The sequence below is a fragment of the Leptonychotes weddellii genome, chromosome 1, assembly GCF_054177405.1.
Source record: "Leptonychotes weddellii isolate Sample4059 chromosome 1, ASM5417740v2, whole genome shotgun sequence".
In the NCBI taxonomy this organism is placed as follows: domain Eukaryota; kingdom Metazoa; phylum Chordata; class Mammalia; order Carnivora; family Phocidae; genus Leptonychotes; species Leptonychotes weddellii.
The window spans coordinates 143,704,082-143,721,321 of record NC_138369.1 but is presented as its reverse complement, the minus strand read 5'-3'; the positions used below and the strand labels follow the sequence as shown (position 1 = coordinate 143,721,321).

At 39.8% G+C, this 17,240-nt stretch overlaps 1 protein-coding gene across 1 annotated transcript in view; it reads right to left on the bottom strand.

Annotated features, from left to right (window-relative positions):
* The window catches only part of MYH15 (myosin heavy chain 15), a 150,507-nt gene that overhangs the window by 108,639 nt on the left and 24,628 nt on the right, over positions 1–17,240 (bottom strand). Inside the window, 3 exon segments of the mRNA XM_081816033.1 lie at positions 4,438–4,556; positions 13,625–13,763; positions 15,015–15,118. Of these exon segments, the coding sequence (XP_081672159.1) occupies positions 4,438–4,556; positions 13,625–13,763; positions 15,015–15,118 (362 nt within the window).

Here is a 17,240-nt window from a genome sequence, read left to right as displayed (position 1 = left end):
GCACCATGAAGTTTGCAAATACTGGTAGAGCAGGTTAGGGATCTGGAATGCCCAGCCCTTGTCCCGCTGCTGTCGTTGCTGCTAATAAATTGTATAACCTCTGGGGCGCGTGGGTGGTTCAGTCGTTAAGTGTCTGCCTTCGGCTCAGGTCGTGATCCCAGGGTCCTGGGATCGAGCCCCGCAGCGGGCTCCCTGCTCAGTGGGAAGCCTGCTTCTCCCTCTCCCACTCCCCCTGCTTGTGTTCCCTCTCTCACTATGTCTCTCTCTGTCAAATAAATAAATAAAATCTTTTAAAAAAATTGTATAACCTTTGGCAAGTGGTCTAACCTCTCTGGATGGCAGATCTCTTCACCTGAATAATGTTCCTGAAGGTTCTTTCTAGCCTCAGCTTCCACAGTCTTTATTCTATCAGTTCCCAGGGTTAATCTCAACTCCCTATGTGGAGAATGGCAATTTAGTGCATCAGTCTGACTCAGATTCTCCTACTGTAAAACTCAGGCTGCATTTCCCACCCCTGGAGGTATGTGGCAAAGGCTCTAACGTAACCTACTGGGGAGAGCTCCAGACTCTGTGCTGGCTAATGCCGTATAAATGCAGATGCCACTTCCATGATGCAAAGGTGCTGCTGGAGTAGTGGGTTTCTGACCAACTCCAAGTAGGAGTGGATTTCAGCTGGACATTCTCCAAGCCTGGAAGCAGAACGTGCTCCAACCACTTAACATTTAAAAAGCAGCCTATCCCATCCATCCTTCAGCTGCCCAGGAGAGAGCACACAGAGGAGCCAGTTGTTGTCTGGTGGTGATTTAGGTATGAGTCACCCACTCTCAGATCAGTTATCTTGAGTCATTGCCACAGTAATCCATAAGCCGGATGGCGTTACAGTTTTTTACTATGGGCGTCAAGAGCACACCCACACAAATAAAGCACACAGAATGATTTTTATCCTCTGGAGCCCTGAGGAAATCACTCTCTGTCTACAGCAGTCACTTTGAAACTTTAAAAAGAACAGGACGAACTTGCTTGCCCCTTTTTAATTCCCTAAATATTCGGAAGTGGGGGTGGGAGAGAAACTGGTCTGGGGTGGACAGTAGTGAAGAAACAGGAAGAAGCCTGAAGATGTAGTCAGAGGAAGATATAGATGGTATGGCGTCTGCTGACTGAAATCAATAAACCAACATACGGCTTACTAATGAATCATTTTCATCATTTTCTATCCAATGAAGGAAGACTTAGGCAGCTAGACCTACACTTCCACTTTTCAGGGATTACACGGACTCATTCCTTAGCTCTTTTTCAAATAACCTCACAGAAACCTGATCAGTGGAGAGCAATAGCATACAATAGAACAAAAACAACCACCAAACAGAAATGGAGTCATATTTGTAACCACTTGGACCCCTGCCTTTCTCATCTGTAAAATAACATTAAAATATGCATCTGCCAAGGTCAAAGGGAGAGAGTCAATGAGACAGAGGATGTAAATATATATAACACAACGTTTGGCACTTGGTACCCAACGCATGTTAGTTCCTGCTCTCCTATCCCCTTTCTGCTTTTCTTACTTCCCCAACTTTCCTCCAATATTTCCTATGCTACCTTGAGCAGTTAATCTTTGTAAAGTTTACCGTCTTTAACTATAAAATGGAAATATAAATAAGATCAATTTTGTAGGGACGCTTGCGTGGCGCAATTGAGTGCCCAACTCTTGATTTCAGCTCAGGTCATGATCTCAAGGTCGTGATATCAAGCCCCGCCTCAGGCTCCATGCTGGGCTTGGAGTCTGCTTGAGAGTCTCTCTCCCTCTTCCTCTGCCCCTCCCCCTCCTCTCTCTCTCTCTCTCCAAAAAAAAAAGATAAATTTTGTAGGCTTGTTGTCCAATTGAATGAGACATCTACACAAAGCACTTAGCATATGCTCAGTGGTTACTATTATGATTTTTTTTATCATTTTTAATCTTTTTAAAATTAAAACAACTTATTTTTAACAGGCATAGTTAAAACTCCCATGGAATCATAAAATACTGGACCTGAAGGACATTAGTTCTTGATAATGGCATGTAGTGGCTCTCAGCTGGGGATAGGACCTGCCCCTAAAGGAGGAGTGCATTTGAAAATAGGGAGGGCGTTCTTCCAACTGTCATCTTGACTGAGTGCTATGGGCAGTGAGCACATGGGAGCAAGAATGCAAAACCTCTACAATGTGCAGGACACACTCACATCTGAAGGATCGTCCTATTTAGATTCCAGTCACCCCTCCACTGAGACACGGAGGAATTCCACCTCTTTGCTGGGTACTCAGAGAGGTGAAGATATTTGACCAAGGTCCCAGAGTTAGTCAGCATTCGAGCTGGGACCAAATTCTGTAAGTGTTAACACTGCAAGAATTTTTGCCATCTTTTGCAATTGTCATCAACAGAGCATATACATCTCTATTCTTAGCAGGGGCAATTGTCTCTGTAAAGTCAGTAAAATTCCTAAGAAAAGAAAAGCCTTACAGTGTGCTTTCTTACTCTCTCTCCAGGAGCAGGAGAAAGAGAAAGAGACAGAGAGGATGGAAGATGAGGATTTTTTTTTTCTTTTAATGTTGGATAATAATACATCAGTTTACTTCACTGGTTCTATTATAGTAAAGGCTGGTGGTAACTCAGTTCCTGGGAACACACTATTAAAGAGGCGAAGGTTTGATTTTAGTCCTCCTCTGGGCTCATTAGTTTTACACAGAGCAAGCCCCTGTTCTATAATCATAGTATGTCATGCATGCATGTCGTGGCTAATGTGTTAAAAAGCAAGAAACTGCCAAACACCCCTAACCTCACTATAAGCAATAGCTCAACTACTTGTCCTGCTGATCACGGTTCAAATTCAGCTCAATATTTAGTTTACCTTAACGTCTGTGGAGCACCTACTACTTGCAGGGCACTCTGCTAGAGGCTAAGGGTCCCAGAATGAACTGATCACAGCCCATAGCCTCAAGGAGGTCCGGTGAGGAGGGAGAGCAAAAATGGAAACTGATGGGTTCAGTCTAGTATTGTGATAGAGGCAGAATTATTGATTGATAGAGTAAGTTAAACTAGGAGATTGCTGAAATGTTTTAAATAACATAGTCACACCAGATGCTTTAATATACCAAAAAGAAATAGAGTTTATTGTCATCAAAATAACTGTCTTCTATCCCAGATTTGTACATTTGTCTATCGCATTTTCAGATTTAAAATGTATGTAGAGTAAGACAATCTAAATGTCACCTGAATATTAGCTGTGTGCCCTTTGCAGTGTTACTTATGTTCCCTAACCCTTAGATTCCCCAACTGGGAAAACATCAGTATGCCTGCTCTCTTTACCTCTGAGTATTGTTGTAAGAACAGAAGGAGACAATGCCTGTGAATGTCTTATGCATACTCCATGTGATCGTACCATTCCCTCTTTCCAGAAAGGGATTTCTGGAAAAGCACCCAGCAAAGAGGGGGAATTTCCATTTCTCAGCCCCCCTGTTGCTAAGGGGGTAATTAGACTAATTTTCACCAATAGAATATTAATGAAAATGACATCACTTCTAGCCCCAAGCTGTTAAGGTGGGTGTACTTTTTCTACAAATGATCTGTTCACCGTGTGCAGCATCTTTGGAGGCCACGTGTTACAGGTGGCCAAACTACAATATGGAAGAAGGCGGTCCAATCTGTATTGGACTTGATGTAAGAAAGAAATATTTAGTTTACTGTCAGCTGAGATTTCAGTGTATATGTGTTACTGCAGCATGGGGCTATCACATACTGACTCATATGCATTAAAGATGTAAATTATTATTTTGAAATGCACTAGCATACTTAGATGGTCTCATTATCCGGCAGCCCTGGGAACATTTACTGCATTCTGACCAAGCTTCAGGATCGGCAGTCCTCAGAGCACTTGTTATTTTATCATTAAAACAATTCTCCTGGGTGCTGCACAAAACCCACATGACCTTCGATCTCTCATTTCTGCTCTCAACATCCCTCCTTCGAATACTAACTTGAGCCTATATTTTAAAACCCTATCTCAACTACTGTGCCTGTTACTCTAAAAAGTCAGTATTCCAAACAGGCGGGGGATGCCAATTTTATTCATGTCAGAACTAATAGCTTTGAAAGCTTCTTAGTTGGACAACAAAGATGTTGGTCACAAGTAAAAGGCTTGCCTCCATCTGCAAAGAGACTTGTTACCTACGGGAAAAGTATCAAACAGTATATTAAGAATCTGGAAAGATTCTTAACACAGAGCATTTACTGTGCTATGCATCACAAGGGAAAACATTCCGAACACTCATCACAAGAGCTCTTACTTGCTTTTTTATAGAGGCTCTTGTTGCAGACATCACCAGAAGCTGAAAAATAACAAGTACAATATGTATACATTTATTACAAGATCATAGAGTCATAATGCTCTGGAAATATCACCCTACCTGTTCTACATTTTGACCTCTAGTAACATATTCATTACCAACTTTGATTCTGGGATGGATCAAGCCCTTCACCAACTCAGAGGAATTAATGCCCATGAGGAAAGTAGCTTTGTCAGCACCTGGTCAGAAGAAAGGAAGGAAGGCAAGGAGGGAAAGGGGGAAGAGGGAAGGTGGGAGAAGGAAAAGGAAAACACTGTTAAAATTCATTCCATTATAGCCAAACAGACTCCCCAGAGAACGAGAGGAGGGTCTGTTTAGACAGATGTAGCAGGGAAGACTGTAGTTTTGAAATAAAATGTCTGAATCTTAAATGTTTATAAGACTTTAGTTCTTGGAAGTGCAAATCAAAGCACAATGAAATGCCACTTCACACTCACTAGACTTGCTATAATCAAAAAGACAGACAATAACAAGTATTGGTGAAGGTGTGGAGGAATTGAAATCGCCACACATTGTTGGTTGGAACGTAGCATGGTATAGTCACTGTGGAAAAGTTTGGCAGCTACTGAAAAGTTAGAGTTACTCTAGGAATCAGAAATTCTACTGCCGGGTATAGAACTAATAGAAGTGAAAACATATGTTCACACAAAAAATTGCACACAGATATTTCTAGCAACATTATTCATAACAGTCAAAAGTGGAAAATACCAAAACATCCATCAACTGATGAATGGATAAACAAAATGCAGTATATAGATACAATGGAAACTTTTTCAGCCGTAAAAAAGGAATGAAGTATTGATGCATGCTGCAACGTGGATCTAACTTGAAAACGTTATGCTAAGTGAAAGAAGTCAGAAACAAAAGGCCACACATTGTGTGATTCCAATTATATGAACTGTCCAGAATAGGCAATCCCAAAGAATATTAAGTAGCCCTTGTGGTTGCTAGGGAGAGAAGGGAATGGTGAGTAACTACTAGTGGGTACAGGATTCTTTTTGTGTTTTTTTTCCTCAAGTTTTTATTTAAATTCCAGTTAGTTAAGATACAGCATAATACTGGTTTCAAGTGTAGAATAGGATTCTTTTTGAAGTAATGGAATGTTCTGAAATTAGATAGTGGTAATGGTTACACAATCTTGTGAATATGCTAAAACTCACTGAGCTGTATACTTTAAAACGGTCAGTTTCATGGCATGTGAATTATACCTCAGTTACAAAAAGAATGTACTTCTTAATACTGGTCCTCTTCTGAAAAGAAATATTTATCTGACAGCCATGGAAAATCTCATCTTTATTTTTTGCCTATTTTTCCCTTCCACACATGTACTGTAGCTTCTTTCAATGAAACGGGGACTTGGGACATGTAATTTGATAATTCAAGACAACCACCAATAATCAGCATAAGCCAGGACACTTGTATTTATCAAAAACCTTTCTTTTCCTGTCAAGTCTCTGTTTGCTCCATAGTGCCCTCTGTTGCCCAACAGGAATACTTACAACCCACACAATGGCATTATTCTGAAACAGTGCTTCCATTTTCTAAGGAAAGTGGGGGAAGAATGAGTGTTATCAGAAAGAGTAAATAAACATGTATCACATCATGTGTTTTTAAAAATGACAACAATACAAGAGAAAGCCACAGGCAAAAAGTTATAAGCACATTTCCAATTGTAGATTTCTTCAGTTATCAAATAAAAGGAATATTTCATTCATCTGAAACGCATCCTACATTTTTTGATGAATGCTGATACATGCTAGCATATCTGATGTAGTCACTTTGTAAAATAATGTCTTACAATAGAAGGAAATGCAGTCATTCCTTACTTCACTAAAAAGTACAAGATTTCCTGAGCAATAACAACAGACAGGGAATAAGGTAAAAACAAAAAACAATTAGAGAGCTAATATGTCATTTGTATTATCTATACCCATTTCCTCTTGTGGGCCTTTGAAATTTTCACAAAGGCTTAAAAAGCTTGAAATGTTTATTTGCTTGTTAACTAAAATCAATACATATTATACATACATTTTAACAAGCTATACACCTACTCTATGTCAGTGATAATGGCCCAGGTACTCAGTTGCTATGAAACCTTTCAAAACGCAAAGCCTATTTGGGAAAATAAATGGAAAAATCAAAAGTAGAGCAGACGTGTTCATCCTATGCTGAGATATCCGTGCTAAGAGTGCCATATTTGGAGACAAAAGCATGATTATTTCAAGTGGAGAATCCAGTGGATCGGAATCATGGCCTTTTTGCACTGGAATGGACTTTAAAGAGCACACAAGCTAGAATGAAAATATTCAAAAGAAAGAGAGAAATGTAATGTGCCTGATCAATCTGAGTGGAAATGAATACTAACCAACAATGTGAAAAATGAAAAATTCCACAGTATCTGTTCAGGAAAAAAAAGACAGGAGTTCAGTTTTCTGAGCTTTGGAAGCATTCAGATGGCCAATACAGGTAATAATAGTCACAAACTCATGCCTCCTTTTTCCAGTGTTAAGGACAGTCCTTTAAGTCTATTTTTATCCATGAACAAAGGAAACCCAAATTCTCTGTACAATATCCCACCTTAGGCTCTAACAGAAATAGCATCCAACATTACAGAATGATTTCCCACCCACTCCAGAGACAGCCAAGTATCTACAGAGAAGTATTATACTTTGCATTTATCCTACAGATCATTACACATTCTCCAGTTTTTTGTTGTGTTGTGTTGTGTTTTGTTTTGTTTAGACAGAAAACAATAGTCATCTTGTTCTAAAAAAATAAATTACTTCATTTGCACTAAGTTTCACAACCAAGGTGAAAATAGTTTAAGTCTATGAATAAATATCCATCTGACATTCAGGAAATGTTTATTATGAACACAGCAAGGTCTGTAAACACATTTTCATCGTATGACCTGATGTGTTCTCAAAAGAGGCTTTATGAAATTCCCACCATCACGCCCTAGGACCTTGTGAATAAACCCATGGATTTTCATTAGGCTGTCTGATAGTTTAGCCAGAACAGGTGTTCTCAACCATTGGCTGGATCAGAATAGCCTGGAGAGCTCATAAAGGCACAAAGGACTCGGCTTGCTGAAGGTGGTTAGGATCTGGGCCTGTTTTATATTCCCCAGGTGATTCTGACATACATGAAGATTTGAGAACAGAATCCATATTATAGTGGTCCTCAAACTTAGATGCACATTGGGGTCACCCGGCAAGATGTCAAAACAAATAATGATGCCTGTACCTACACAGATTGGTCTGGGTGAGGCCTGAGCTCCAGAAATTTCAAAGCTCCTTGGGTGGGTCCAATGTTAAACAGAGTTTGAGAGCTACTCTCTAGAGAATGGTAGCCAGGTCTAATAAATACATTTTTTTTTTAAGATTTTGTTAGTTAGTTTATTTATTTATTTAAAAGAGAGAGAGAGAAAGAACACACATGAGCAGGGGTAGGAGAGGAGGGGGAGGGAGAGGAAGGGGGAGGGGGAAAGAATCTCAAGCAGACTCTACGCTGAGCATGGAGCCTAACACAGGGCTCGATCCCAGGACCCTGAGATCATGACCTGAGCCAAAACCAAGAGCTGGACGCTTAACTGACTGAGCCATCCAGGTGCCCCTAGTAAGTGCATTTTGAAGTCAAGAAGATAGAATGAAGTCTGACTTTACCTGAAAACAAGTAAGGCGGTAGAGGAAAACAAAAGGCAATTTTCTCCAACCTTATAATTTCATCCTAGTTCAATCCCATATGTAAACAATCAGATATAAAGAAAGGAACAAAATCCAGTTTTGTCAATCCACAACCCGGCTAATGTGGAAGAGGGGTTGAAAGAATGACATTCAACTGTTACCTTTTATGTAGAGTTATAATATTGTTTCTGAGCTGTTCACATTTCCCTAATTTATTAAACAAAGTTTACTGATCACTTGCTATGTGCAAGGCCTAAGTGCTAGATGCTGTAGCAAGAGAGATAAACAAGACAAGAAATTTGACATCAAGGAGTTTATAACCCACGAGACTAAATAAAACAGAAAAAAATAACTAGTCAGTAAAACAACTGCTTATCAGAGACAAAGAAATCAATTATTATGAAAGTTTGAAAGAAGGAGAGATCCCTTCTGGACTGCCTGACCAGGGAATATTTAAAAAAAGATATAGTATTTGATCTGAGTCTTGAAAGATGAGAAGGGTTTTGATAAGCAAATACAAAAAGAACAAGAATTTCTGAGACAGAACAGCATGACTTACAGGCATTGCAGTAGGAGAGAGCTGGTATGGTCAAAGACTGGACCACGAAGTCAGGGGGTGAGCAATAAACTGAGAAAAGCGAGTGATTTCTGGTCACAGAAGACTTCTGACGCCAATCACTACAAGGTGATCTTTGAATAATGGGGAAACATTAAGGGACTTTTAGTAAAGAAATGGTACAGAATCAGGCTTCACAATGATTAATTTTGTGCACGTGTGCAAGACAGATCAGAGTGGGAAGAGTAGAGAGAAAGTGAACCCATTGCAAGATGCCAACATGCAAGGTGCTGATGGTCTAAACTGGTAATAAGAAATGGGAAAAGACAGAAAAATGACCAAGAGGGCTCTGCCCTGAGAAGTAGAAGAAGGAGCAGCATCGTGAATACAAAGAGAAGTCAACAGGAATATATCACATGGGAAGAGAAGAGGGTATTCATTTTAGCCATGCAGTTTAGGATACCACGAGATTATGCAGTAGAAAGAAATGTGGGGTTGGCACTCAAGAAAGAAGCAAAGGCAAAAATGCCCCCTTCGGTTTGGGTGCCTTCTCCCTTTCCACCCTCTTCTCCGTCTGTCCAGCTCCTTCAATCCTCCTTCCATGGTTAACCAGGGGAAAAAATCACCAAAGTTTAATATGTTAACAGCCCTTAGAAATCAGTAAGAAAAAGCCAATTGTTCCAAACAAAAATGTTTTCAATTTTAAAAGTAGGCCAAGGATGGAAACAAAAATCCCAAAATAAAACAATGCAAATAGGTAACATACAAAAATTAATTTTATTAGTATTTAAGTATAAAACAAAAGCTGGCTACTTGACAATAGAAAAATAACTTAATATTAGTGAACGTAGTGAGAAAGTTACTCTCAGATGCTGCTGATGGGAATATAAATGGTAAAACATAGGGCAGCTTGAGAAAAAAATTTACTCTTAGAAGTTTATTCTAAGAAAATTTTATATATATCTTTGAATCTGTAAGGATGTTCACCACAAATTTGTTCATGATGAAATAATTTCAATATTTAATAAGAGATATTTAAACTAATTATCCATACAATGGGACGTTTTGTAGCCATCTAAAAAGATATTGCAGAAAAGACGAAAGATGTTCACACATAATTTAGTGAAAAAATCTAGTATGGAACCTGAGGAGTACGAACATATATATTTTTAAAAGTTCCCTGTGCATATTCAACTATAAAAACACATGAAAGATAGGTCCTGTGGCATTAACAGTGATTGTCCCTAAGCAAGTAGGATTCTTTTAAGAAATAATTATCTACTACCAGGTGCCAGGCACTGTTTTAAAACCTAGAAACACAGCACTGAACACACCAAATTAAGTTCCTGCTCTTATGGAGCTTACATCTGATAGGGATTGAGGAGTAGGATGGTCAATTAAAAAAAAAAAAAAAGCTGTATGAATGACACAAAGAAAAAGTATTCAGGATAAGCAGAGAGGGAGCGATAGGAAGGTGGTGGGAGTGGTCAGGGAAGGCTTTTCTGATAAGGTAACATTTAAGAGGATACCTTAATAAAGTGAGGAAGTAAGCCATGGAGATGCCTAGGAAAAAAGAGCTCCAGAAAGGAGGAGGAGTCAGTGAGAAAGTCCTGAAACAGGAGTGCTCACATGCTCTAAAAAGAGCGGAGAGATTAGTGGGGCTGAGAGAAGGGAATGAGAGAAGGAGAAAGGGTAGATGAAGATTCTGTACCCTATTCTGAGGATAGGGGTCGGTGGGGGTGGGTGGGTGATTCCACACCAAGCAATTCTGCAACACCAGCTGGGTATCCTATAATTCAACTCAATTCTATCCAAAGATAGCATCAGATTCCATGGGTTAAGTGTTCAGTTCAACAAGATTGTTACTCCCCCACTTCAGATGTTAGTTGCAAGTCCAGGTTGTCTCCTGGGCTGTTGACTCACAGGCTATAGATTCATGGCTCCAGTGACCCCCTCCTTGGGTTCAGTTAATGTGCTAGGGACTCACAGAACTCAGAGGAACATTTTATTTACCATAGGAACAGTTTATTATAAAAAGATATAACGCAGGAACAACCAGATGGAATAGAAGGCAGAGGGCAAAGTATAGGAAAAGAGTGCAGAGTAGAGTTTCCTCCCCAAATCTTCATGGGTTCACCAACCTGGAAGCTCTCCAAACCTGTCCTTTTGGGTTTTTATGGAGACTTCATTTCAAGGACATGACTGGTTAAATCATTGGCCATTGGTGATAGAAATCGATCCTAAGCCCTCTCTTCTCCCCCGTTGGAGGTGAGACTGAAAGTTCCATCTGTCTAACCACACGGTTAGTTCCTATGCTGACCAGCCGCCATCCTTAGGTACAGTCCAAAAGTGACCTCATTAACATAACAAGATCACCTGTATTGCTCTCATCACTTAGAAAATTCCAAGGGTCTTAAGAACTCTGTGTCAGAAACTGGACCAAAGATCAAATATAATTTCTTTTATTATAAATCACAATATCACAGTAGGAGATGGGATTAGAGAGATTTAGAAATATCACAGAGGACAAAGAGGCTATGATGAGAACTTGGGGTTTAGGAGGTGCCTGGGTTACTCAGTCAGTTGAGTGTCCAATTCTTGGTTCCAGCTCAGGTTATGATCTCAGGGTCCTGGGATTGAGCCCCTCTTTGGGGTCTGCGCTCAGCATGGAGTCTGCTTGAGGTTACTCTCTCTCCCTCCCACTCTGTGTGCACACATACACTCTCTCTCAAATAAATAAATAAATCTTTTTTTTTTTTTTAAAAAGGACTTAGGGCAATCAGAGAAAGACATGTATCATATGACCTCACTGATATGAGGAATTCTTAATCTCAGGAAACAAACTGAGGGTTGCTGGAGTGGGGGGTGGGGTGGGAGGGATGGGGTGACTGGGTGATGGATACTGGGGAGGGTATGTGCTCTGGTAAGCGCTGTGAATTGCACAAGACTGTTGAATCTCAGATCTGTACCTATGAAACAAATAATGCAATATATGTTAAGAAAAAAAAAAGAAGAAGAGGATAGCAGGAGGGGAAGAATGAAGGGGGGAAATCGGAGGGGTAGACGAACCATGAGAGACGATGGACTCTGAAAAACAAATTGAGGGTTCTGGGTGGGGGGAGGATGGGTTAGCCTGGTGATGGGTATTAAAGAGGACGTTCTGCATGGAGCACTGGGTGTTATGCACAAACAATGAATCATGGAACATTACATCTAAAACTAATGATGTAATGTATGGGGATTAACATAACAATAAAAAAATTAAAGAAAAAGGACTTAGGGTTTAAGTAAGATGGGAGCTATTGATAAGTCTAGAGTGAAGAGAAGACATGAACTGACTTATACCATGAAAGGATCACCACTGGCTGTTCTGTGCAGAACTATCAGTAATGAGACAAGGGTGAAGACAGGGAGACCAATAAAGAAGCTATTGTAATAATCTGGTAAGAAACAATGGCTCAGACTATGGTAGCACTGGACATGGTCATGGTAAGTAGTGATGAGTTTTATATATATTTAAAGGTAGCCACAACAAGGCAGAGACAAAGGGGTTTAGGATGATGCTAAGAGTCAGGGCAACTGAGAGAATCCAGCTGACATTTACTAAAGACTGAGAAACGAAGAGTTGGTAGCAGGGGCTACCTTATACCCATTAGGATGGCTACTATTAAAAAAAAATTTTAATAAGAAATGATAAATGTTGACAAATATGTGGAGAAATTGATAACATTATGGCATCGCTGGTGGGAATGTAAAATGATGCAGCCACTATGGAAAAGAGTATGGTATGGTTCCTCAAAAAACTTTAACATAGAATTACCATTTAATCCAGCAAGTCCCTCTCTGGGCTAAACACCAATATTCACAACAGTATTAATCACAGTAGTGAAAGGTAGAAGCGACTCAAATGTCCATAAATGGATAAATGGATAAACAAAATGTGAAATATACATACAATGGAATATTATTCAGCTTTAGAAAGGAATGAAATTCTGACACGCGCTATAACATGGATGAACCTTGAAGACATTCTGCTAAGTGAAATAAGCCAGACATAGAAAGACAAATACCGTAGGATCCCACTTACATGAGATACCTAGGGTAGGCAAATTCGTAGAGACAGAAAGAAGAATAATGCTTGAGAGGGGTTAAGAAAAGGGGGTAATAGGGAGTTATTAATAGGTACAGAGTTTCCGTTTGGGATCATGAAAAAGTTCTGGAGATGGATACTGGTGATGGTTGCACGACACTAATGTACTTAATATCACTGAACTATACACTTAAAAACAGTTAAAATGGTAAACTTTATATTATGTATATTTTACCACAACTGAAAATACAAAATTTTTAAAAATAATTTGTTGAAAGATTTGAATGAATGGGTTTTCTCCTTTGTGTTTTAGTAGCCAGGAAGTTTAATAATAAATGAAATAATTACAATAACTATGCTTTCTTCTTTTCCTAATTGTGATTTTCTATTTTAATGTTCATTCCAGACAGATCATTCAATGTAAGATGCCTCAGATCTTTTTGGTAAACAGGCAAGACTACAGATTCTTTTCATGTGAATGAAAAACAAAGGGAGATGAAGCCATTGTAGTCTCAACCCAATGGAAACTCTACCTTGGGAATTCTAAAGATCTTTGTCCACACCTCCATTATGTCACTTAATACATCTTCTGGTAATTTGCTCCTGTCTCTGTTTTTCTCAGCGGGCTATGTGCTGACAGCAGGGCTCTCTCTCGTCAAGCCTCTATTACCCACATTGCGCAAATTTTCTGGCATTGTCAATAATTAAGGACTGTTTCTCATTCTGAGATACAAGAATTATACATCAGAAGGGTGGTTAAGAGAATAATTTTGAGGAGCAGCAATCGAGGGAGATCGCTGATCAGTTTCAACATTTTCAAAAACCGAGAGGCAAGGTAACTGCCAGGAAAAGGGAGCAGGCCTGGGGTCGGCGAACTGAAGAGAGTATGTGCCATGGCCTCAAAGTAATTCTTACTTTCTGTGCCATCTGCCTCCACTTGTTCTTCTCTGGGTTTCTGTTTAAATTTCATGTTTCCAAAGTGCATGATGGCTCCAATGAGTTTATAGGATCCACGCTTCTCCTCAGGAAGAAAGCCCAAGATGTCCATGGCCTGCTGTAAAAAGAGAAACAGATGGCTATGTCTTCATTTGCCTAATGGCTGCAGTAAGCCCCTCACCCCCGCTACGTGTGACACATTCCCCTACACTCCACGGGCTGTCAAAGGGAATGAAACAGATCGCCACAGCCCGAGGTGTGACAGCTCTGTTCAAAGCAATGCAGATCAGCCCTGTTGGCACTTGGTCACCCACAGTCTGCCTATCCCTTTAAAAGAGAATTAGGAAGGCTTGTTTAACTTCCAGAAGTTTTAGGACTTTCCTTCGCTGCCCTGCTCCCCTCCTCTCCCTTCCAGCCATTGATCATTAGCTGGCTCTATGAGGTAAATTATTTTGCCTTCCATCGTTATGGCAGAAAGTAGCACCAATATCTGACGGGTTGCTTATTCTGGGGGCTCCCCTATGTCCCCCCAACTTTATTCAAAGCGAAGTGTTTCAGAAAAGAAAAAACCACGGCACCGGAAAACCGCACCCTAAGAAGCTGCTGCACGTGGTGAGATGTGTGTTCTCACATACTCCCAGAGGGTAGAAATCGGTACAATCTTTCTAGTGGTTAATTTAGCATATGTGTCAAGAGACTATAAAAAATTCATAATCCTTGCCTAGTAATTTCACTTTGGGGAATGTAGCATAAGGTGAATCTAATATACAGAAAAAGCATTTACCTACAAAGATATTTACCACAGGAGAAAACAAAACAGAAAATCTTTGAGTCTAACAATAGGAGAATGGCTAACTACACTACAGGACAAATGCCTGGTAAAATATTAAGTATTCATTTAAATGTTTATGAAGAGTTTGTAAGAACACTGAAAATGCTTATATTACAGGATTAATCAAAAAAGCAAACTGTATACTGAATAGTGTATGCAGTGTGATTATGCTCTTTTATTAAAAAAAAAAAAAAAAAAGCCACCAAACCAACTATATAGTAAAAACCCCAAATAGAAAAAAAAAAAAAAGAAGAAGAAAGACTATAAAGACCTATACCAAACAAAACAGTGGTTGCCATTGAGCTGAAATGTCTTCCTATCTTTCCACACATTCCAAACTTAACCATACTCACAATGTGTACTTTTGCAGTAAGTAAGTAAACTTTGAACAGACACAGACTTAGAGGGACTCCTTGCACCCTCCACCCCTAGAGGAAGGAAAGTGACTTCTCCAGGACCCTTTAGAAGAAGGATCTGAAATGCTTTCATTTCTCATTGTCATTACCAAACTTGGCGTTAATAATTAACGAGCCTTACATCAGGGGTCAGCAATTCTTTAGCATCATCCCAGCTGTCCAGAGCAACTACTCCATGACAGCAAAAGGGAAAGTCAGAGGGATTTTCAGACGCCAGGAGCATGTCTGCAGTGGGAAAACCATCAGTTAAACGGTTAAAGAAATCCACAAGGCTTTAGAAAATAATTGACCAATATTCACAGTTTACTCTTACAGCTGATAGCACACTTGTAAACAAGCCAAAATAAAATCCATATTCTACAGCCAACCCTCTGCAATCAAATTTTGCCCTCTATTAACTTGTCAGTCATGTGTTAATGCCTCCCAAGAGAAGACCAGGCAGACCAAATCCAAACGCAGATTCAACTGCAGCAGCTTGAATTGGTGTGAAAAAAACAGATAATGCATGTTGGCAAAACTTTGAAAACAGGAATTTGGCCTAGATGCACGGTTGAGGGCGGAGGACAAAAAATATTTTGTAAAATTATAACAGGCCTGAGTTTCAAAGGCTAGGAAGTGGGCAGACCCTGGGGTTAAGCACCCCGGGAACATTAGCAATGTATCCTGTCATATCACATCCTCCCTATTAGGAGGCTGAGGCTGTCTTTCAAGGAATCCATAAATCAGCGTCCGTGTTCAGCACTGCACCTCTGATGTGTCTAAGACTCCTGACATGATTCACTTAGTCAGGAAACATAATGCAGGCAGAAGCTAAGCGGGCTGTCCGCAGCACATCAGCAACGGGCTTGGCCAAATCACATTAACCGCTTAATGCCTCACACTTGCTCCCCTTGAAGTTTCTTGGAGCTGATCTGATTTTTGTATTTATCATTTAGTGAAATGAAGCTGCTATCCTCAACCCCAAATCTCAGAAACAAATTGCACTTTTTGAACGTTCATGGCAGCTTCGTTTAGAAACAACCCAAGTGTCCATCAAGAGTTAACAAAGTCCTGTGTGTCCATACAACAGATTATTCGTCAGCAAACGAAGGAATGAACTATGAATATATGCTACAGCAGGGAAGAATCTCAAAATAATGATGCTGAGTGAAATACGCCAGACAAAAAAAACAGTATATACTGTGTGATTCCAACTTATAAAATTCAAGAAAATGTAATCCAATCCATAGTGACAGGAAGAATATTTGTGGTTGCTAAGGGTCTGGGTGGGGAGGGGAAGACTCAGAGGAGTGAGAAAGGACAGAGGGGGGAGTTACAAACGATCACGAGAAGACTTTTGAGCAGATACGTGTATTATCTTGATGGCGGTGACGGTCTCAGGCATATATACATGTCAGCATTTACATTTATGTCGACAACACTTCAATGAAGCTTTTATAAAAGTTAAAAAGTAAAAAGAAATTGGGCCAGCTCAAAGGAGATCAAGCTGAAGGCAAGTACTAGATATACAGTATATATATTTAATATATATCTAATAGAAATATGATCCTTAAATCCTTACTTGAATGATTGATTCAAATATCCCTGAAATGTTCATACTTCCCAAGACTCTCTTTATGTTCTTTCTCATGCCTCACTTTCAGTCAAGAAAAATTTGTTGAGCTCAAGCGATGTGCCAGGCATTATTTTAAGTTTTAGAGATACATCAGTGGGGGGGAAAATATCCTGCCCCCATGAAGCTTCTATTCTAACGGTAGAGACAGAAATTTTAAAAATAAGTAAAATGTATGAAAATACATGAAATGTACAATGGTAATAAGTGCCATGGAGAAAAATAGCAGGGAAAGGGGGTAAAATGTATTGGCAACACAGGGGTGCCTGGCCAGCTCAGTCAGTGGAGCATTCAGCTCTTGATCTCCGGGTTGTGAGTTTGAGCCCCACATTGGGTGTAGAGTTTACCTAAAAATAAAATCTTAAAAATACAAAGTTACAGTTTTCAATAGAGTGGTCTGGGAAGGCCTCCACAAGGTGACATTTCAATAAAGACCAGCAAGAGTTGAGGGAGAAAGTAAGTGAGGGAAGAATGTTCCAGACAGAGAAGAGCAAATGCAAAGGCCCTGAGGTAGAAATTTGCCTGGCATTTTGAGTGGCTAAAGGTGGGTCAGGAAGGGGCAAATAAAGGAAGTGGGAAGTAGTAGGTTATGAGGTCAGAGAGGCATCATGAGGACAGATCATAACTCCTCACAGGCCAGGGTGAGGATTTGGGCATTTATGCTCTATATGAGGTAGAAAGCCACTGCAGATTTTTGAGCAGAGGAATGACATCATCTGATTTTTTTTTTTTTTT